Raw genomic sequence first — 20,046 nt, 5'->3', positions numbered from 1 at the left:
TTCTTATTCTTCAGTTATAGTTTTTACGAGCGATTATAAATATAAAAGTACGATCTTCCTTTTACGTATATATGTATATACAGCACGATAAATTACAAACAAGTTTCAACTAACAATGTGGGTTATTTCTCATATTGTTAATGAGATCTTATAATAATCATTATACACGAACGCTATTTTTCACTTTTTTTTCATTTTTGTTTTCGCCGCAAGAAGTAATAGTGAAAAATTGAAAAAAGCTTCAATTTTAGTTTGCTGAAAGAAACCTTTACTTATGTAGAAGGTGTACTTGCAAAAGCACTAGTGTAATATAGAGCAAAGTTCATCATGGGTAAGAAAAACACTAAAGGTGGTAAAAAAGGTAGAAGAGGTAAGAACGACTCTGACGGTCCAAAGCGTGAACTTATTTATAAGGAAGAAGGCCAAGAATATGCTCAAATCACCAAGATGTTGGGTAATGGAAGAGTCGAAGCCAGTTGCTTTGATGGTAATAAGAGAATGGCCCATATTAGAGGTAAGTTAAGAAAGAAAGTCTGGATGGGACAAGGTGATATTATTCTTGTTTCCTTAAGAGATTTCCAAGATGACCAATGTGATGTTGTCCACAAATATAATTTAGATGAAGCCAGAACACTGAAAAACCAAGGTGAACTTCCTGAAAACGCCAAAATTAATGAAACAGACAACTTTGGTTTCGAATCTGATGAAGACGTTAACTTTGAATTTGGTAACGCTGATGAAGATGATGAGGAAGGTGAAGATGAAGAACTTGATATTGATGACATTTAATTTAGGCCGAACAAGTGTCCTCAATATCTTCTAATGCGTCAACTATTCATAATTTATTTATAATTATATTTTTTAGTCCATCATAGGAAAGGGTTTTCTTTTTACTATATCGAAATACTTATATATAGATATCAAAAAAAGAATAAAAATGAAATACCTCAAGAAGTCGTTTAATCTTCCTTCTAGGGTTTCTTTCAAGCGGACGTTAAGGAGACGTAATAAAAATTTTCTCGCACGAGAAATTTGAGCAAAGAGCACGTTGCGAATACGTTTTATCCATTCATCGTTTTTAATTTATTACCTTTTCTTTCGATGCTGTTTATTGTCACTCATGAGTGCTTCCGTTTTTTCCATCGAAAATTTACTTTTTTAGACTGAAAAGAAAATGAAAAGTTAAAATAAATTTTTACCAGAAAATGCTCATCGCAGGAAAATGACAATACTATTGTGAGCTTCCCGAGGTACACATTACTTCATACTGAAAGTTTCAAAAAATGACTACGGATGTGCAATTTTCAAGTCAGGAAATCGAGCTTTTCCGTGTCAAAGAATTCTTGATTGCTAATAATCCAGCAAAGATCAACAATGAAAATAAGGATGCTGTTTTAACTCAGATTGAGCATGATTTCAGGTATTTAATACAGTATATCAAGGACGGATTACCGAACTTAAATGAGTCCACAAGGTTAATTTTTCCAGATACCTTTTCGATCTGTTTACTAAGGAGCCATCAAATAATTGCAAGCAAAAAAATTGACTCTCAAGAATTTTTATCGGCGGTAAAAGAGCAACTCTTAACTGAAGCGAATGCAAATATTATCTTTGAATATGTTCTTGACTTTTGGGCTGATGGTGGAGCCCCACTGATGAATGCCTTGAGAGATTTATTCAGTAAACTACTGAACTTATTGAAAATCACATATCCTATGTCAACCTTGAAGGATGTTTTATTTAATTGGATGAATGAAATATTAGAAGTACCATCTACGTTGCGTGTTCAGTATTACTTGATTGATGCCCTTTCTTCTGATTTTGACCTTTATTATATTATAGAAAAAAAGCCTCATTTCATCGATAACTCTTTTTCATTAATGAACTCTGATTTGCTAGCAAATTCGGTAGGTAAATGCATTGTTAGTTTGCTGTTAAACATTTACGAAAAGCATTTCAAAAAGAACGAGTCTTTTGTACAAGAATGGATACAATTATGGAAAAGTTGTGCTTTAAAGTACATTCACGACAAACAATACACCAAATCCATTAATCTGTATATTATGATTCCATTATTCAAAAATATGCCAAACTCGGCCTTCACACTTTTCCTAGAATGTATGTCTAACAAAGACCCATCACTTTTGCTCTCACTTTTAAAGATTGGCCAAGAATTGGGGATTGAAGAAGAACCATTTTGTGATAATAAATATACCACTGTAGATTCTGTTAACAAACTCATAGAGCAAGATGAGTATAAACTTCAGGTATTTGAAATACTGACCTTTTCGACAAAAAAGTCAAAGCCTATTCGTCCCTTCGTCTTCAAAACTATAAAACAGTACCTATATGTGTTCTTCGTGGACACTGAACTTGAACGCAGAAATTACTTTTGCAGTTCGATGAAACACTTTATATTTAGAACCAGAGACTGCGCATACTCTTTAGCTAGGGATGCCAGAAAGCTTAAAAAGGCTGAGAAATTTCCGGACGAACAGAGGGAAAAGTTGGCGCAAGTTGAGGAGGCTAGAGCCTTTTTGGTTTGGCTATGCAATTTTATAAAATATAATTTGGCCCCTGGTACTTTATATCAGGCGAACGTGACCTCATTAAAACTTATGCACATTCTGATCAAGTCTGGTGTTGATAAATCTACTCCACAAAAATTTTTAGACAACCAAAATAAGAGGGAATATCCTTTTTCTATCCCAATTTTACAGGATGTCACATTTTTAAGGTTGCTCATTGACCTTTTGGTTAGTAATTATGCTGACGTGCGCGAATTATCTAAAGAAATGCTATTTATAATGATAAGCGCTGATGAATCTAGAGGTCTTTTTTTGGATACCTTAGACGCAAATGCTTTGAAGTGGACTGCAACCTCTCTTTTAAGTGACTATGAGAAAGGTGATGCTGGAGCTACCGTATATGAGTTCATATTCACAGTCATGGGCTCTCAAAGAAGCTTCATTGACCAGACAATTGATATATTAGCGCAGATGGTACAAAATTTGCAAAATGACAGCATTGGTTGTGCAGAAAATTCAATCGGTCCTCACTTTGCTGCACTAAGCTTGATTTTGAATAAGTTTAACTCTGAAGAAAACCATCAAGATACTTCAAAAATAATCTCAAAATTAATAAATCTTGTACTCAAGAGCTGGGAAGCAACGAGAAATGTAGTGTGTCATGATTCTGCCCATGGAATACTACCTGAAAAATATGCTAATTGTGGTGTACCGGACCAAGTTATAATAAGTCACGCATTTAGGGCGATAAAAGAAGCATCATATTTACTTGAAACAATATTAAAAAAATACCCTTTAACAAGAGATCAATTAGACAGTATCGGCGATCTTTTTATTGTTCAGCTTTCTACTATTCGTCATAGTGGCGCCTTCCAAGCCGTTTTACCGGGGCTAAAGGCATTTTGTATTCGTTGTCAACTTGAATTTCCCGCTATTCTGGAAGAACTTTTAAGCAAGAGTGTAAAATCTTTAAAATCCAAAACTCAACATATTACAAGAAGGTCAGGAGGCTTGCCTTTCTTGGTCACAACCGTCTTAAGTGCAGAAGTTACCAAAGGGAGACCTTTGTTACAAAAAACTTTTGAAAACTTACTACTCGTTGCAAGGTTACCAATTCCTCCCCATCAAGATGAGTTTGATTTACCACAGGTTAATGCTATTAATTGTATAAACGCAATCTTTGTTGAACCGAAGCTCTCTGTACACTGTACGTCATTTGTCTCAGAGGCATTAGAACTAGCTTTATTGAATTTCGACTGTGATATATGGGCTCTAAGAAACTGTTCTATCATGCTGTTTACCTCCTTGCAAAATAGAATTTTTGGAAAAGTGGGCAGAAGCGTTAGTGCAAAATTATTCTTTACCAAATATTCTGGCTTGAGGCAACTGCTTTTGAATATTCTAAACAGTTCTATTGCTCAATATTCGGGAAGTGAAAGAAAATCATATCAAATTGAAAGCATTTTCTTGGTCCTTAATGTGCTACTGAGGTTACGGCCTACAGCTGGCTATACTGGTCTAAAAGAATTCAACGTTTCTGTTTATGAATGTTTATCAAATGAGAACTGGAAGATCAGAGATATGGCCTCTAGAGTATTGCATATGCTGTCGGAAAATTTTGAAGAAGAGATAAGAAAATTACTTGACTTGGCTTCTATCGCGAAGCAAAACCAGTTACATGGACACTTACTAGCACTCCAACAACTAGTACCACAATACCTTTCAGGAACTAGAGATATGGAGTTGATTCAAAGGATACTTGAAAAGAAAAGGATGCTTCTACTAGAGAACAAGTGCTTTATCACTAAAAAGGCCTACTTAAAATTGACCTGCTGTATATTGGAAACATGCGACATACCTGATTCTATTTTAAAAGATTATATCAGCACTTTGCGGAACACATTTATTGCTGAAAATAACGAATATGTTGTGGATGGTAGCAAACAGCTATATCTTGCACAAATCTTAGACATGCTCTTAAAATATGAGGATAGTATATATCTCGATGATATTTGCTTATTAGGATTGTATTCTCCATTTTATGAGGCTCAGCTCAGTACACTACAGTACATGAATACTAACTTTCACTGGGAAACTACAAGAAACTCAGAATTTCTTGAACAACTACAATTATTACTCAGGGTTCCAGATTTGCTGCCTATGGCTAAAGCTTTAGTAGTGAAAATTCTCTCAAGAAAAAAGAATACTTTATCCCTGACGACCTGCACTGATCTCCTAAAAACAAATAATAGTGAAGATACAAAACTTGCTGCCGTTTCATCACTAAGTGCTAAATTGTCTTCGCAAACCTTTCACCAGGTATGGAACTTGTTACAAGGATTTTTCGCCGATTCTTGTTCAAAAGATTTTAGATTGGCATCTTTAGAATGTTTAACTGCTTATCCAGAAAGTTGTAAGAACTCCAGAATACTATTACAACTGTACAACTTCTTATGGGACGATGATTCTGAAATAAGAGAAAAGGCTTCTTTTTATTTGAATAAGAACTTTATTCAAACTGCAGACTGGGAATATAACAGGAACACCAGTGTGACCGCTCTTATATTCACAAAAAAGTTTGTTGACGTATTCACAAGTTCTGAGGTGGTAGAAGAGTTGTGTTTACAGTTGTTTCAATATCTAAATGAATATGATATGTTTGCTGCCGAAGAATCGGCGAAGAATTGTCTATTTACTATAGAAAAGGATAACCAGTTCATCAACGAACTACAAAAGGCAATGCATATATTAAATATGATAAAATTGACTGGAAGGGATATCTCAAAGTGTTACAAAGACCAGATACATCACCTAAAAAGTGCTCTATTGGAGCACTTCAACACCGAGGATTTTAAAGATTCCCCACTCGGCTGGTGCTCTAATGCTGAAATATTTTCAAGAATAACGCTTTTAAAGGAACTGATTCAACATTATTCTCCTTCTGATTATGAGAATTTTATCAATGTTCTGACTAAACATTCTGTTCATCCCCTAATTATCAGTTATTCCCAATTATAAATAATGAATATGTACAGATATATACTTTGCATATAATCTGATTCATCTCTAACCTACTTGTGGATTTAGTGACGAGATTCATTGTGGAACCTATTACAAAGCATGTCGATTTCTATTCTAAATACAATGATGGAACTTGATTTAATTTCTTTACCGTTGTCATTTTCTTTTGAATTTTTTCCACCTCTTTTTTTGTTGAAAAATGTTCATGGATGGAAAATTAAAGGTGTGCCCTATTACAAAAGCAAGTTGTACCCCTTTACTAACTCTCTAGTCAATTTGAACTATTGTGAAAACGACAGTTGTGCTCACATGATATAACAAAAGTAATACTGACAAATGGCATTCCAAGATCAAGATATATTCATAGTGTTCTCGCATGCCTCCTTATTTCTTAATCAAAATGATTTATTAAGCCTAAGTCTAACATCCAAAAAAATGCATGACATGATTGCAATCCCTCGTCTTTATAGCAATATTCACATAACTAAGAATCCTGTTTTAAGAACAAACAAATGGTTTTTGGACGGGGGAAAAACTTATGTAAGTGGTTATAGATCTGTTCTGAAAACCGGTGACAAGAATGACATATTTTTATATGATAGAATTGAAAGGTTGTTGGAGACATCGCATTTAAAATGTATAAAACAGCTGACTATTGACGAGGATTTGTTTCACAACAGGGAAGAAGGATTGCAACTGTTACAAAGATTGGTCAATGAAATCACTGACTTGGACGTGATTGAAAGTCTTGACATCAAGGATCCTACCTTGTTTGAGTTATGTTCAGCAAAGTATTATCGCCTGTCAAGTTTAAAGAAGAGAGTAGTATATGGCGAAACTGGATTTGATGGTATCAAATTATGGCAAAACTTCAAAAGCTTAAAATGGCAATTACCTGAATCGTTGGATTTGCAAAACGTAATAATCCCTGAAGTGGGTGTAATGTTAATGAAGCAACTTAATGGAGGAGAGTTAGAAATAAAGGACGAAGCGTACTCAAGCCTAAGGGTCTTTGAATACTTTGATTCCCTGAACCTCCGCTTCAAGAATCTGCGCCGTTTGAAGCTTAATCATGTTCACAAACAAGGTGATGGGAGTGCTACTTCTATGAGATTATCTTCACGCGCGTTTAAGGATGTAGTTAATTTATCCAATCTTAAAGCCCTTGAATTAGAATTTTCTTGTGAGGTGGACGACTGTGAATGTGATGATGACTTTCTTCAAGATATAACAGGAAACCTTGTTTCCTTAACAAGTCTGGGGTTCATTGAAAAGACATTCACCAAAAAAGGGTACCATTACATGGACGAGAAATGGGACTTGGTCGTTAATAAGTTTATTTTAAATTTACCAAACGTGAGTAAAGATTTGCGTTTGTTAAGCATACGACATGACCCACCTTTAAATGGCAAGGGCATTGATACTGTTGATGGGAACTTGCTTCGCCGTAAAAAACTTTATGAAAAGGTTTTACCAAAGCTAACTTCGTTGGAAACAATAATAGCTCCAACTGTATTGCAGTCCATCACCTCATATGAAATGTATGCGTGTGACCTTTTGTGGAACGGCTGCAAATGTGCGTTCTGCTCCAAATACTTACCATTATTTGATAAGTACATCATGAATCATCAATACTTTTCGACCCCGGATGCAAGATACTTGGATATTATACCGATAGTGTTTGCAGCATATACTGGAAAATCTCTAGCTAAGAGGTTTGATCCTCAGAAGAACTGGGATTTGGATTTACTACAGTATGCCCCTGAGGATACGACGTGGAATTTCCATGGCTTTGAGAGAATTCATCACTTTGCAAGTTATGAATGTTATTTTGACGAATCCTCATTTGAGCCCTTAGCCACTATTATATCGCATTTTTTTTATCCTTACATGAACTACTTGATAAAGATATTGCCAAACCTTCGCCAAACTATGTTGTCAGGAATATACTTTAGCGTGAGCCCAGAATTACACACTTATGAAACTATTTATGATTAAACTTGATAGTTGTGATAAACATTTCTTATGTACATTTGTTGAAGGAGTTCGTATATATACAGCCAGTTGAGTAATAATTATATTTTACTATTGCATTTCATAATTATTACCCGGACCTTACGAGTTCTTCGAATAATAACCATATATTTCAGAAAGGTAGGCATACCGAAGGAAGAGACAATGAAAAAACTGAAATGAACAAGCTTCTGTATACGATCCAAGGATCAGAAACGGTTGTTATTTATTGTTTGGACTTCTTGTTGTTAGGCTTTATTTACCGTGCATAATACTATCTGATACTTTGAGAAACCCCTCCCCCCACAGAAAGGTTCAAAATTTACAATTGCTGCACTAGGTCTACACTTTCCTCTAGATTTGTAACTTGAAGACCCCATTCCAATCGTTTAACCTGTCTTTCCTTTTATTATCGTTTTATTCTCTTCCTTTTTTATAAAATTCTATCTGGTATAGAGCATTTTTATGTTGATCATAACTTTTCATGTATTCTATTAATTACACCACAACTTTGATATCGTCAAATTTTTTATCACTACCTATTAAATTTAAACAATTGCTTACGAGAACTTAATGTTACAACGGAGATTTATATCCTCCAGTGGTATAAAGAGATTACTTCACAGAGAATCAAACAAGGTTATGCACACTGTTTTCTTTAAAGTACGATATTACTCAACTGAGTTGATCAAAAAAAAGCATAAGGAAGATATTGAGGATTGGGTTAAAGCGCAACTAAAAGATTCTTCAACAATAAGCGGTGTGTATGAGTCTCGGAATAAACTCGATTGGATGGACTCCATTACCAAAAGCCCCAGCAGCTTAGATATTCTTAAGAATCAATATAATATAGTGAAAGACAAAGATTTTGGAATATTGTGGAAGCAAAAATTCGAAAGTGCAGATCCAGATATTTTGATGACAATAATTAGCCTTTCCACTAACCAAAAGGTTTTGTTTTCAATACAGCAATTACTGATCTTAATAAATTCTCTTCACTTTTTGAAAAGGGACTACGATATTGGACAAATATACACAACATATGAGCAATTCACGCCCTTATTAGCAAGCCACACTGATAAAGGCACATATGGTCAGTTCATCGAAATTATGTTGGTAGTACAGCATAATTTACATCATTTTGATGTCTGTGAAACTTTATTTGCAGAATATATCAAATATTGCAAAGTAAAGCCACAAATGATATCTTTAGGATTAAACTCTTTCATAAGGAGTAATAACACTCAACTAGCGGTGGAATTTTACACGCAAGCAATTACCAATCCTGATACATTTCCAATAACTGAAAAGCAGCTTTTTGAGTTTCTCCGATGTATGGAAAGATATCTAGATATGTCCAGTATGAAACACATCTTTTATCTCTGGTTGAAAGTGAAATGTGGTGATGAGCAATCCTCTTCAACTAACCTTCCCTCGTTCAAAACCCTCGCGATAATACACAGAATGTTATTACGTTTTTCTAATACAGATGAGCTAAACGATTTTTTAACCAATCCCGTTGTTTTAAGTACGGGATATACATCAAGTGTGCAGTTTGAGTTGATTGAATTTTGTCATTCTCTGTATTGCATCAAAGGAGACAGAACAAAAAGCATTGATGACTCAATATTGATGGAAAGAGTTGATAAATTTATTACCAGACTTAATAATAATATTTCAACACGAAAAGAGCTATATATGTCAGTGGTTCAAGCGTACGTCTCTACTAACAATTTCGAGAATTTAAAAGTAATCTTGGAAAAAATCCAGAGAGATAATGATATTAGCATAGACGGTTCGTTTCATTTGTGCATTTCTAGGTATTTTGTCAACACCAATCAATTCGAAGGACTTTTCAAATATTATCGCAGTGTAGTTAAAACCACTGATGGTAAAACGCGATTACGGCCCGCATTTATTCAACAATTATGGTCATGTGCCGTAAATGTTTATCCAATGCTGGCAAAAGAAATTACAAATGACCTACTTGTGACTCTAAAAAGGAGCCAATACAGCAAATGTCTCACTTGGGTGTACACATTTTTACAAGAAAATGCCCATATCCATACGAGAAAGATCAATGGAGGAGAAGACTCTTCGTTATCTGGTTTCAACGCGGTTGATTTTGAAAGGTTTGAAGAGTTCAAGAAAAAAGTTTCTCACAATGATGTATATGGAGCAGAATTGGTGATTTCGAATAGTTTGAAGGAGGGCATTGCGCCTCAATTTTCATTTTTGTATTCCGTTTTGGCATTATGCTTGAGAAACTCTTTAACTGGTTTGGCACGTGTAGTTGATGTGATATTAAGGACCAGATTCCGCTATATCCCACTAAAAGTCGATATATTATGGTTGAAATGGGAGATCATTTCTAATTATAGATCTTTTGAAAAGTTGTCTGCTGAACATTTAAAAGAACTGGAATTCAAACTGAAGGAATTTGAACGAGTACATCAAAAGGAGCTTTCAGTTCAAAACTATTTACAACTTACTCAAATATGTTTCCACACCCGTGATTTCAAATATGCATGTTACCTAATTTCACAAGCTAGAAAAAATTTGGATACTTCAAATAACAAACAGTGGATGATGTATTACATGACATCTTTAAAGTTGGCGTCAAGAATGCATGAAAGCGAACGGTTTAGTAGGATTTTAAAAGACTGGAATTGTAATCATAGGGCAAGCCTGATTACTCCAGGTTGCATTAGACAAATCAAAGGCTTTATGAAATATTTTGAGAAAAGGCCTGCTTACATTTCAACTGCTGCTTCCATTGATAACAAGGAGATAAAGGATCGCATTGACGAGTTAGTACTTAGATATGTGGACTATAAATACCAGGGGCTTGAGAATATGAGAAAGTTAACACTTTTCTTAAAAGAATGGTTTGATGAAGAGATTTCACTATTAAAGTTGGAGCAAAATGAAAGGAAAATGAAGCTTTTTGAAGAGAATAAAAAGGAGGAGGAGTAATCTTTTCAGTTATTTACCTTCCTTTCTCTCACGTGTAAATATTTGTGTGTCATACACACCGCTAAAAACCTTTGCATCAACTTATACCCTACATTTCTATAGACGCTATTTGGAAACAAGATGTAACCCTTTTTTTCTTTTAGTTTTGAGATTTGTACTCGTAAAGAGTACGTTTATTTATTTATTCAAATTTTATTCTTCATACCATGTAAATATAAGCGCATATAATCACTACGATCTTAGTACAGCTAGAATTGCTGACGCTTACAATTGCTTTATTGTTTGATTATATGCACGTATACATATAGTGTCAGCAAAAAAAAAAAAAGGCAGTACTTGATTGGCTACGCCGCGCATCGTCCGAGAAATCCGGCCTGGTAGGGGCAGGTTTGAAAAGGCGGATAGAAATAAAAGATGATATTATTTATTCATCCCATGAATAGTAGAACTCGATATAAGATTCTAAACCAACAAGTACAGAAAGCAAAACAATAATAAATAATGGCTAATAAAGTTATTCAACTACAGAAAATCTTCCAATCTTCCACTAAACCTCTATGGTGGAGACATCCAAGGTCAGCTTTATACCTGTATCCATTTTATGCTATTTTTGCGGTAGCCGTCGTTACACCACTTCTATACATTCCAAATGCTATTAGAGGTATCAAAGCCAAGAAGGCATAGTTAGGTAAAAATAACATCCGTTCATAGCATCTTTATAATTGTTCTTTGATATTAAGTGTGTATGCTCAATACACATCACCCAAAACATTTTTATTCGAAATAAGATGAAAGCCATTTATTTATATATACATATATAATATTCTAAAGAATAAGGAAACAACTAATCGAACTAGCATAGCCTTTTCCATCTTTGTTTTCTTGCGCAGTAATAAATCGTTTCAGTTAGGCCTGGCAATAAAGATTTGCTAATCATTGAAAAAGGTGTGATTGATTTTCTCACTTGAAGTATGTCTAGTATTTATTAAACAATTATAATGGTGTAAACTAATGTCTCTTCAAGCAAAACGTGCTTAAAAGTGTCCATGTGATGGGAGGGATCATATTTTCAAAGAGGTCTTCAAACGTTGAAGGATAAGCTCCTCTTCATCATCGTCAACCCAGTTGGAGCTCCCTTCATCGTTCAGAAAATCCATCAACACTTGTTGCTGTTGATTCTTGTGATGAGTCTTTTGCAATATTTCCCTCTGCTCTTCAATTTTCTTTTTTAATAACTTCATCTTAGAAGCGGTATCCTGTTTGGATTGTGTTTTGGTAGTTTTCATCTTGCTAGGTGAAACTGGTGGAGGAGATATCTCTGTTGCTTTTTGGGAGAAAGGATTTATCGCCAATGATTCACTTACAGGCGATATTTTGCCCTGACTATGAGGCGGCTTCTTTTCTCTGGGAAGAGTTTCCTTTATTTTATTTTTCGTTTTACTTTCGTGGTTACCTTTGTTATTCTTCACTTTGTTTACAGAATCTTTTTTCTTATTGTTTGAACTTGATTCATTACTCCACCTGCTATTATTATTCTTTTTATTGTTATTACTCCGCTTGTGACTTGGTTTCTGCTTCTTTATTGGTTCTTCGTCAGGGGCATCGGCCCATATAGATTCTAAAGGCATGATAAATAGTAAAAATGATATTGAAGGTATTCTCCTATCAAAAATAGCTTCTCACCCCGCTGTTAGAGACTAGCTCAATGGTGCCACTGATATTGCTTATCTTACTTTTTTCTAAATTTTCAACATTTCTGCGCCCTGTAAATCACGTGCTCGTTACAAAATACACTGCCATAGTAAATACAAAATGGCAAACAACGCCCAGCATCATTGATGTTACATATACTATGCACGTTTTTTATATGACGATAATACTTATTTTGGTCAGGAAGCAAATGCAGTCCATACATGCGTTTCTGGGTAGTTTATGCTTACCCTCCCACGTGCTAGATTTTTCGATTGTAAGAGATATTTTATCATGGTATTTCCTTGAGACAGTCGCAGTATGACACGATATGTACAAAAGCATAAGTGACGGGATGATTACAGAAAGCTTGTTCTATTACTTCATTAACTCGCGCAAGCCAGCAAGTCTGCCGACACATCGATATATTGACATATATTTACTTGACGTAGAGACCCCAGATACCGTCATGAGGCATTTTCCTAACTAGGAAATGCACCTTAATTTGGTAAAAAGATACCGGCTAACGGTAAGGGATAGGGCTCCTAAGGGCCCTTCCAAAGATCGCAGAATGGTGCGAATGGTAGTTGGATATTTTGGACAAAGATGTGGAATTGGAAAGCGAGATGTTCTTTGATCTACTTTAGAATTTTTCTTATTTCAGTAAAATTCCTTTTTTTTCCTTCTTAAGTTTTCGTAGGCATGAATTTGTTGTTGCTGTGGTGAAGAAAATAGATAGAGATAAGAAAATGAATCCATCAGTACCGAAGGTTATGAAAAGAGAAAACAATACACACCTACTAGTTTCTAAAGAAATGAATGATACGAGTTTGCAACTACCGTCTACTACGAGATCACTTTCACCGAAAGAGTCAAACAGCAATGAAGACTTTAACGTCGATGGCAACGAAACAACGCTGCAAAGAATAAGTAAAGATTATTTGAAACCAAATATTGGGCTTGTTCTCTTGACAGTATCATATTTCTTCAACTCGGCCATGGTGGTGTCTACTAAAGTCTTAGAAAACGACCCCGATGATATTGCCAATGATAGACAGATCAAGCCATTGCAAATCTTATTAGTTAGAATGGTAATAACATATATTGGTACATTGATATACATGTATATTAATAAGAGCACAATTTCGGATGTACCATTTGGTAAACCTGAAGTACGCAAATGGTTAGTATTGAGAGGTTGCACTGGATTTTTCGGTGTCTTTGGAATGTATTATTCGTTAATGTACTTGACGATTAGTGATGCCGTTTTGATCACTTTTTTGGCACCATCACTAACAATATTCCTGTCGTGGGTTATCCTGAGGGAAAGATTCACCAAAGTGGAAGCGCTCGGTTCGCTGATCTCATTGCTGGGCGTGGTGTTAATTGTAAGGCCTTCATTTTTATTTGGAACTCCCGAATTGACCGACTCTTCCTCTCAAATAGTAGAATCATCGGACCCAAAATCGAGATTGATTGCCACTTTGGTTGGGTTGTGGGGTGTTTTAGGGATGAGTTGCGTCTACATCATTATTCGTTATATTGGTAAGAGGGCTCACGCTATAATGAGTGTGAGTTATTTTTCTTTGATCACAGCGATAGTGTCTTTCATTGGGATTAACACTATCCCTTCAATGAAATTCCAGATACCACATTCCAAAAAACAATGGATACTGTTTGGTAATCTGGGTGTGTCCGGCTTTATCTTCCAGCTGCTATTAACTATGGGTATCCAAAGAGAACGTGCTGGAAGAGGGTCTTTGATGACATACACACAACTACTATATGCGGTTTTCTGGGACGTTGCACTGTACAAGCATTGGCCAAATATCTGGTCGTGGATTGGTATGATAATCATCATAAGTGCCACGTTGTGGGTAATAAGGATAAGGGCGGCAAACAATGAAACAACTGCCAAGGACCTAACCCCAATAATTGACGACGAAGAGAACTCTATTCCCCTGACAGAGTTTGACCTATCCGATTCTAAATAAGACGAGTATAAAATTCCTCAGTTTCTACTATGATTTTTTTCCTTCTTTTCTTTTTTTTTTGTGTCATGTTGAAATGCGCAGTCCGAGGAAGCAAGGACACGAAACAAGAGAACAATAGGGAAAGTGGGGTACACGAGCATTCAGAAAACAAAACAAAAGGATCATCGCGTCGTTCAGCAAGTACCATATAAGCAGCAAAACGAAGAAGATCGAGTGTGAAGTGTTAATGTTTGGTAAAGTTTTCGTAAGCTACATCAGAACAAGAATTGGGTTCAAACCTTTAAGCACGATATACACGCCTGTTTCTTCTTCTTCGCTCAGCTTCGATAAGGAGGCATGTTTCCCCTTTAAAAAATGGCACGAACTGAATATGTCCCAGAAGCAAGAGTTTATTCAGCGTTTTGTCAAAAACTACAGGCACCAATACCCAAGTTCTAAGACCAATGTTTCGCTGAAGGGGCTGAGTATTGGCATGGACGAGCACAATGACTCGCCATCTGTGTTCGGCATATTTTATAACGATATCTGGAAATCGTTTAAGAACGAGCAATTAGGAACTAACAATGATAATATGAAATCGGGTAGTAGGTTCAGTCACCCCAGCTTTAAACAATTGTTAATACAGAAGTGATTGCTTCCGTTTCCCAATTTTTCGCTTCCCTCCGCCGCGCACACCGTTTCTTCCGATCATTTTAGATATTCATTCAATAGTTGCTTATTTTTGGGTTCTTTAGAGGAAAAAATTTTCGATTAAAATTACTTAATATTATATTGTTATATATATAAACTTGAAAGAAATTACTTTTTTTTTTGTATTCGTTTTTTTTTTTTCATTATTCACCGGAAAAGGTGAAAACTTATTACTATATTGCACACCGAGAGAAAATCATCGGAAAAATGTGGCCAATGGATTAACAATGACACATATCGCCAATAAAGGTGACTTTGGATTGTTCTTTCTACACCCGATTAACCACTCTTTCTCTTTCAATGTATTCCAAACAAAGTCTAAATTTAAATCAAAAAGGCCAAAGCACCAGCTAGAGCAACACCAGCGGCGCCTGCAACCTTACCGTTGTTTAAACCGGCAATTGGTTGGGCAGCATTCTTTGAGCTTGAGCTGTTAGAACTGTTAGCAGCACTTACTAAACCAGTGAAGGCGACGGCGGAAACAACAACTTGAGATAACTTCATTTTTTATTATTAGTCTTTTTTTTTTTTGACAATATCTGTATGATTTGATAGTCCTCTGCAATAAAAGTTAAGACGTCCCAGAAACTGTCACATAGTGAGCAACAATTTCTCCCTTTTATATGATTGAAAAACAACTCCCAGCTAGCCATAGTTTTTTTCCGCTTGCTAATTCTCTCATCGAAAGTTACATCCCTTATCACTATGTTCTCCGGCGCAGCCTGCAGCAACCACTGGCCGAAAACAGAAAGGGGCTTACCCAAATAGGAAGAAGTAGAGCTCCGCCGATAAACTGCGCCTCCCTATTGGGAAACGGGCGCCGCGGCGGCGCTAGCAAAAATGCGCTTATTATTCTATTATCGAGACTGTAGCCCCTGTTCTAGAATTGTCACGAAGGAACCGTTTCCGAGCCACGGTGCCGTTACCACTGTGAGATACACACAAGTCACAGCCATGGAGATGTCCAGCACCATTTAGTCATAGTGCGGTTGCTTCAACGGGATAGGAATAAAAGGAAGATATGAAAGGAAGAAATCGTGCGGGGAGAGGAGGGGTCCCGGGTCCGGACCGCGAAGGGAAAAGAAAGTGAATGACTTCTTAGCCCCCATCCCCCTTACAAGCGTGCTCCTTTTCCTTCCAAGTAGGTATCGCTTTGCTCTTTATGGTTTTTCCGTAGTGTATTTTTATGACGCAGTCTATGTGATGTGTGTGCGTGCTAATCGAAAGAAAAAAAAAAATTTCATGGAGGTCGGATATCAGGCTTGGGCCCCAGTGGGGTGATCCCAATCGGGTTGACCCGTGGCTGCGAGCGAGTATATCCGAGTTTTATGTGGGTAAAGTCCGTTGTGCGCTGGAAGGCTTCGTGGCGCCAGTATATATTCTTGAGCCACGTGTGTATACGGGAATAATCATCTCTGATGGTGGCCAGATTGCATTTGAAGTGTTGATGGTATACCACGTCGAACCTTACTATCGTTGGGTAGAGTCTCACGTCCGCCTCGGTCAGAGTGTCTCCGATGGCAAAGTAGCGATCTAGTATCTTGTCCTTGTTGTTCTTACCATACTCCGCCTCCAAATCTGTGTACTTCTTGTCCAGAAGATTTTCCAATTTGTCAAGATATTGAAAAAGGCTTGTTACCTCCCTCTCGTATACCTCTGCACATTCTGCAAAACCGGCCTTGTATACACCGTTGTTGATTTTATCGTACACCCAAGAGTTGAACTCTGTAATCTGTGCCTCTAGAGACCGAGGTACCAGACGGACTTGACGGTATTCTTCGCCGACAAACTCATCAAACGCAGCGGAATTCATAATTCCGATGATATCACTGCTTTCATTGTTTACTATAGTGCATGTTTCCAAGTCCCAAAGAACAGGTACGGTGAATCTTCCCTTATAGTCTGGCTTTGTTTTGAAATAGAAGTCGCTTAGTCTCTTGTACCCGTAATGCGGTTCATCTGTTCCGTCGACCAACAACCGATGCGCGTTATTGGGTATGTTAGCCACAGGAGTACTGGTATTTAAATTTACTGAGCTAATTCCGCCTGCAATGTCAAACCAGTGCCTTTCATTGGTTTTCCCATCTCCTTCTTCAAGGAATCGCCAGCCTTTGTCATCCAGGTGCCAATGCGCTACACTGCACCCGATTATAGGCGCTAGCCCTTTCAGGGCCCTGGTGATCAAGGTTCTTTGTGCCCATGGGCATGGTAGCGCCACATACAGCCAGTACCTTCCCTTAGCAGGTTTATAAATTGGGTGATCCGCAGAGATGATTTCTCTGAATGGCGATGACTGCCTTTTGAATTCAGCTTTGTTATTGCTAGCTGATTTTTCAGACATAGCTCCAGCTTTGCCGTGGTTGCAAGAGAGAGATGGAATAAGATTGAAATAAAAGACAATATATTTAAAGGCGCTGCGATGTTCTATAACCACAATTTATACAACTATATATACGTATTCCCGCATAACTTTTCTATCACTGTCCAGGCTGAATCCTCGTCGCTGTCCCTTTAGTCATCTTCCCTTAAATATCATTTCGGCGCTTAAAAGCTTGAAAAAGAAAGTAATAGTAAAAAAAAAAAAAAAAAAAGACAAAACCCGTGCCTTCACATAACCTAACTAAACAGCACTAGTACTTAAATAAAAGGTAAAGGTACATACATATAGGGGGCGGTATATTGGATGACCTTTTCAACTCAACATGTTCCTCTATAGTTTCTCGTTGTTGTTTCCTTTAGCTTATTTTTCTTTTCGATTTCATCCGGCGTTGGGATGTCATCTTGTGGAGATGCCAATGCCAGCAACATTTCGTAGATGAACGAACTCTTGCGCTCTGGAGTTTGCTCAGAGGCAAGTTCTATATGATGACAAACCTTTTCGTAACTATGAATCAACTTTGTCAAGATACTCTCGATGTCAACGATCAACAACTGTGCTAAATCCAACTTCATCTCCGATCTGAAAACCACTCTTAATACCTCCTTCTCATCGGATCCATCCGTTGCCTTTGGTAGTGGGTAATTTGGTATTATCCAACCCCTACCTCTCAGTAAAGAGGAAAGGATTGCTTGTGGCACTTCTGGATATTCTTCGTGGAATTTCTTGGACAATTTGAAGGCTACCAGCGGTACACCTGGTTTGTAAGCCTGGGGGTGTTCCCAATAGTCTTTAACTGACTTAGGGGCGGAATCGTTCTCAATGCTTTCATGGATACTGCTAACAATTTCAAAGCATCCGGGCAATTTTGACGAATTCAATAATTCGAAAGAAAACGCTCTTGCAACAAATAGAGAATTTTGGAATTGTGTTCTATACCCTGAATGGCCTAGAGAAACAAAATTGAAGTATTGATGGACAACTTGAAATCCAGGTCTTGAAAAATTCAAACCGAAAGTTTCTTCCACGCCACCGAGGTACTTTAGTTTGAATCTCAATTCATCAGCCAGTAAGGATTCATCTCTCCATAGCACCCAACCCAGACCGGGAGTGGTTAAGCCAAACTTATGACCACTAGTGTTCATACTAACCACACGCGGATGGTTGAACCCCCAACGTTCCATGCCATAAGCTTTCATGTGCTCTTTTTCAAAGCCAAATGGGATAATAAACCCACCTGAAGCGCCATCCGCATGGATTGGAATATCAGTATTGCTCCAATCAGGATGCTTGGCCTCAATTTGGGACAAGACATCTGCAACTTTCTCTACATTTTCCAAATGGCCAGTGTAGGTGGTTCCTAAAATTACAAAACAGCCAATAGTGTTCTCATCTACATAATCCCATAACGACTCTGGGTCAAGCATATGATGGCTTCTGTGGGATACCGGAACCAATCGGCATTCCACTTCAAAATATCTCGTAAACTTCTCTAATGCCACTTGGCACGCAGAAGACATTATAATGTTCGGCTTGGAAGCATCTTTACCAGCATTCTTCATTCTGTGTTCCCATCTTTTTTTCATGGCGAGTCCACCCAACATGATTGCCTCACTAGAACCTGTGGTGGCACAGCCTATTGGTTCTTCATCGGGATTAGCGTGCCATAATTGAGCTAGCATAGAAATACAACGCTGAGTTAGCTCAATTAATTGCGGATATTCATCATTGTCAGCAAGATTTTTGGTCAAATTTTCATCAATCAATTTCCTTGCCTGATCAGTGGTAAAAGTGTTCACGAAACTGGCAAGGTTCAAATGCGGATTACCATCAAGTGTTAATTCATTATGAATCAGTTGGTAAGACAAATCAGCAGGTAGTCCCTTTTTTGGAACTGAATACTTATTAGCCATGCCCTGAGACGAAGTATCTCTCATATTGTTCGATCCTTGATGACCACTTTGGACAGCGGATTTTTGAACGTCGTTAGAAAGCAATTGCAGACCTGCAAGGTCGTGGACAACTTTTCCAGCGATATTCTCGAAGTTCTTCTGCTTAGAACCGTGCCTGTGTAACATTATTCCTTGTTTTGTTCAGCCTGGATTGTTAAGAGCGACGTGTAATATCTTGAAACATTTTAGCATCGCCAAAAGGTGAGATTTCAGAGAGTGCGTTGCAGTTCAGTGGTCAATTATGCTCTCTTATATATGTATTTATGTTGCATCACTTTACTGATCCCCTTTTTCTGGTGTGCCGCACGATCTATCCCTTTTCCTTATAGAGTTCAACCTTGCTGTTAAGGGTGAAAAAAAAAAAATAGTAAAATAATGAATTTCTAATTCACTCTGATGAACTTAATAATCACAAGAATGCCTAAATTGACGTGTATTTATATGCTGCTCTTATGCAACTCTTGCTCTTAATTTGTCTAACTTGCCAGAAAGATTATTTATAAACGCAGTGAACAAGAATTTGAACAGCCCATATACTATGAACTTCTTTACTTTCACACGTTGTACATTTGCTATCGCAAATGAGATGATTTGATTATTTGAAAAATGTCAAGAACCAACTAGAATTTACCAGCATCAGCGCCTAGGAACCCGGGAAGGTACACTCTTCTAAACGAGACTGAGCATCACTGTTACTCGAGATACTTCCAAGAAAACAAAGTATAAACGGCAACCTGCGTGATAAAAACTATCTGAACACGTAGATGCGGCTACATATATAGAAAGTCAGCAGTTGATTCCGGAAG

General features: G+C 37.1%; 12 protein-coding genes across 12 annotated transcripts, besides 1 other annotated feature; 8 read left to right on the top strand and 4 right to left on the bottom strand.

The window, feature by feature from the left end:
- Positions 1 to 327: 327 nt before the first annotated feature.
- TIF11 (translation initiation complex factor eIF1A) lies at positions 328 to 789 on the top strand (the record flags this gene model as incomplete). The annotated part of the gene is made up of 1 exon (NM_001182767.1): positions 328 to 789. The coding sequence occupies one exon, from the start codon at positions 328 to 330 to the stop codon at positions 787 to 789; it is 462 nt and encodes a 153-aa protein (NP_013987.1).
- Positions 790 to 1,283: 494 nt separating this feature from the next.
- Positions 1,284 to 5,546, top strand: TRM732 (tRNA methylation protein TRM732; the record flags this gene model as incomplete). Its single annotated transcript, NM_001182766.1, has 1 exon — positions 1,284 to 5,546. The coding sequence occupies one exon, from the start codon at positions 1,284 to 1,286 to the stop codon at positions 5,544 to 5,546; it is 4,263 nt and encodes a 1,420-aa protein (NP_013986.1).
- A 339-nt stretch (positions 5,547 to 5,885) lies between these two features.
- On the top strand, positions 5,886 to 7,547 carry ROY1 (Roy1p; the record flags this gene model as incomplete). The annotated part of the gene is made up of 1 exon (NM_001182765.1): positions 5,886 to 7,547. One exon carries the CDS (start codon positions 5,886 to 5,888, stop codon positions 7,545 to 7,547), a length of 1,662 nt encoding a protein of 553 aa, NP_013985.1.
- A 588-nt stretch (positions 7,548 to 8,135) lies between these two features.
- PET111 (Pet111p) lies at positions 8,136 to 10,538 on the top strand (the record flags this gene model as incomplete). The annotated part of the gene is made up of 1 exon (NM_001182764.1): positions 8,136 to 10,538. The coding sequence occupies one exon, from the start codon at positions 8,136 to 8,138 to the stop codon at positions 10,536 to 10,538; it is 2,403 nt and encodes an 800-aa protein (NP_013984.1).
- A 501-nt stretch (positions 10,539 to 11,039) lies between these two features.
- On the top strand, positions 11,040 to 11,222 carry COX7 (cytochrome c oxidase subunit VII; the record flags this gene model as incomplete). Its single annotated transcript, NM_001182763.1, has 1 exon — positions 11,040 to 11,222. One exon carries the CDS (start codon positions 11,040 to 11,042, stop codon positions 11,220 to 11,222), a length of 183 nt encoding a protein of 60 aa, NP_013983.1.
- Positions 11,223 to 11,599: 377 nt separating this feature from the next.
- On the bottom strand, positions 11,600 to 12,166 carry GFD1 (Gfd1p; the record flags this gene model as incomplete). Its single annotated transcript, NM_001182762.1, has 1 exon — positions 11,600 to 12,166. One exon carries the CDS (start codon positions 12,164 to 12,166, stop codon positions 11,600 to 11,602), a length of 567 nt encoding a protein of 188 aa, NP_013982.1.
- Positions 12,167 to 12,243: 77 nt separating this feature from the next.
- On the top strand, positions 12,244 to 12,552 carry YMR254C (uncharacterized protein; the record flags this gene model as incomplete). Its single annotated transcript, NM_001348870.1, has 1 exon — positions 12,244 to 12,552. The coding sequence occupies one exon, from the start codon at positions 12,244 to 12,246 to the stop codon at positions 12,550 to 12,552; it is 309 nt and encodes a 102-aa protein (NP_001335809.1).
- Positions 12,553 to 12,976: 424 nt separating this feature from the next.
- YMR253C (uncharacterized protein) lies at positions 12,977 to 14,221 on the top strand (the record flags this gene model as incomplete). Its single annotated transcript, NM_001182760.1, has 1 exon — positions 12,977 to 14,221. The coding sequence occupies one exon, from the start codon at positions 12,977 to 12,979 to the stop codon at positions 14,219 to 14,221; it is 1,245 nt and encodes a 414-aa protein (NP_013980.1).
- A 226-nt stretch (positions 14,222 to 14,447) lies between these two features.
- MLO1 (Mlo1p) lies at positions 14,448 to 14,852 on the top strand (the record flags this gene model as incomplete). The annotated part of the gene is made up of 1 exon (NM_001182759.1): positions 14,448 to 14,852. The coding sequence occupies one exon, from the start codon at positions 14,448 to 14,450 to the stop codon at positions 14,850 to 14,852; it is 405 nt and encodes a 134-aa protein (NP_013979.1).
- Positions 14,853 to 15,235: 383 nt separating this feature from the next.
- On the bottom strand, positions 15,236 to 15,415 carry HOR7 (Hor7p; the record flags this gene model as incomplete). The annotated part of the gene is made up of 1 exon (NM_001182758.1): positions 15,236 to 15,415. One exon carries the CDS (start codon positions 15,413 to 15,415, stop codon positions 15,236 to 15,238), a length of 180 nt encoding a protein of 59 aa, NP_013978.1.
- Positions 15,416 to 16,151: 736 nt separating this feature from the next.
- On the bottom strand, positions 16,152 to 17,252 carry GTO3 (omega-class glutathione transferase; the record flags this gene model as incomplete). The annotated part of the gene is made up of 1 exon (NM_001182757.1): positions 16,152 to 17,252. One exon carries the CDS (start codon positions 17,250 to 17,252, stop codon positions 16,152 to 16,154), a length of 1,101 nt encoding a protein of 366 aa, NP_013977.1.
- A 35-nt stretch (positions 17,253 to 17,287) lies between these two features.
- Positions 17,288 to 17,536: an origin of replication (ARS1328; Autonomously Replicating Sequence).
- Positions 17,537 to 17,608: 72 nt separating this feature from the next.
- On the bottom strand, positions 17,609 to 19,366 carry GAD1 (glutamate decarboxylase GAD1; the record flags this gene model as incomplete). Its single annotated transcript, NM_001182756.1, has 1 exon — positions 17,609 to 19,366. The coding sequence occupies one exon, from the start codon at positions 19,364 to 19,366 to the stop codon at positions 17,609 to 17,611; it is 1,758 nt and encodes a 585-aa protein (NP_013976.1).
- Between the last annotated feature and the right edge of the window lie 680 nt (positions 19,367 to 20,046).

Source organism: Saccharomyces cerevisiae, chromosome XIII, assembly GCF_000146045.2.
Source record: "Saccharomyces cerevisiae S288C chromosome XIII, complete sequence".
Lineage (NCBI taxonomy): Eukaryota > Fungi > Ascomycota > Saccharomycetes > Saccharomycetales > Saccharomycetaceae > Saccharomyces > Saccharomyces cerevisiae.
This window is presented reverse-complemented; position numbering and strand designations above follow the sequence as displayed.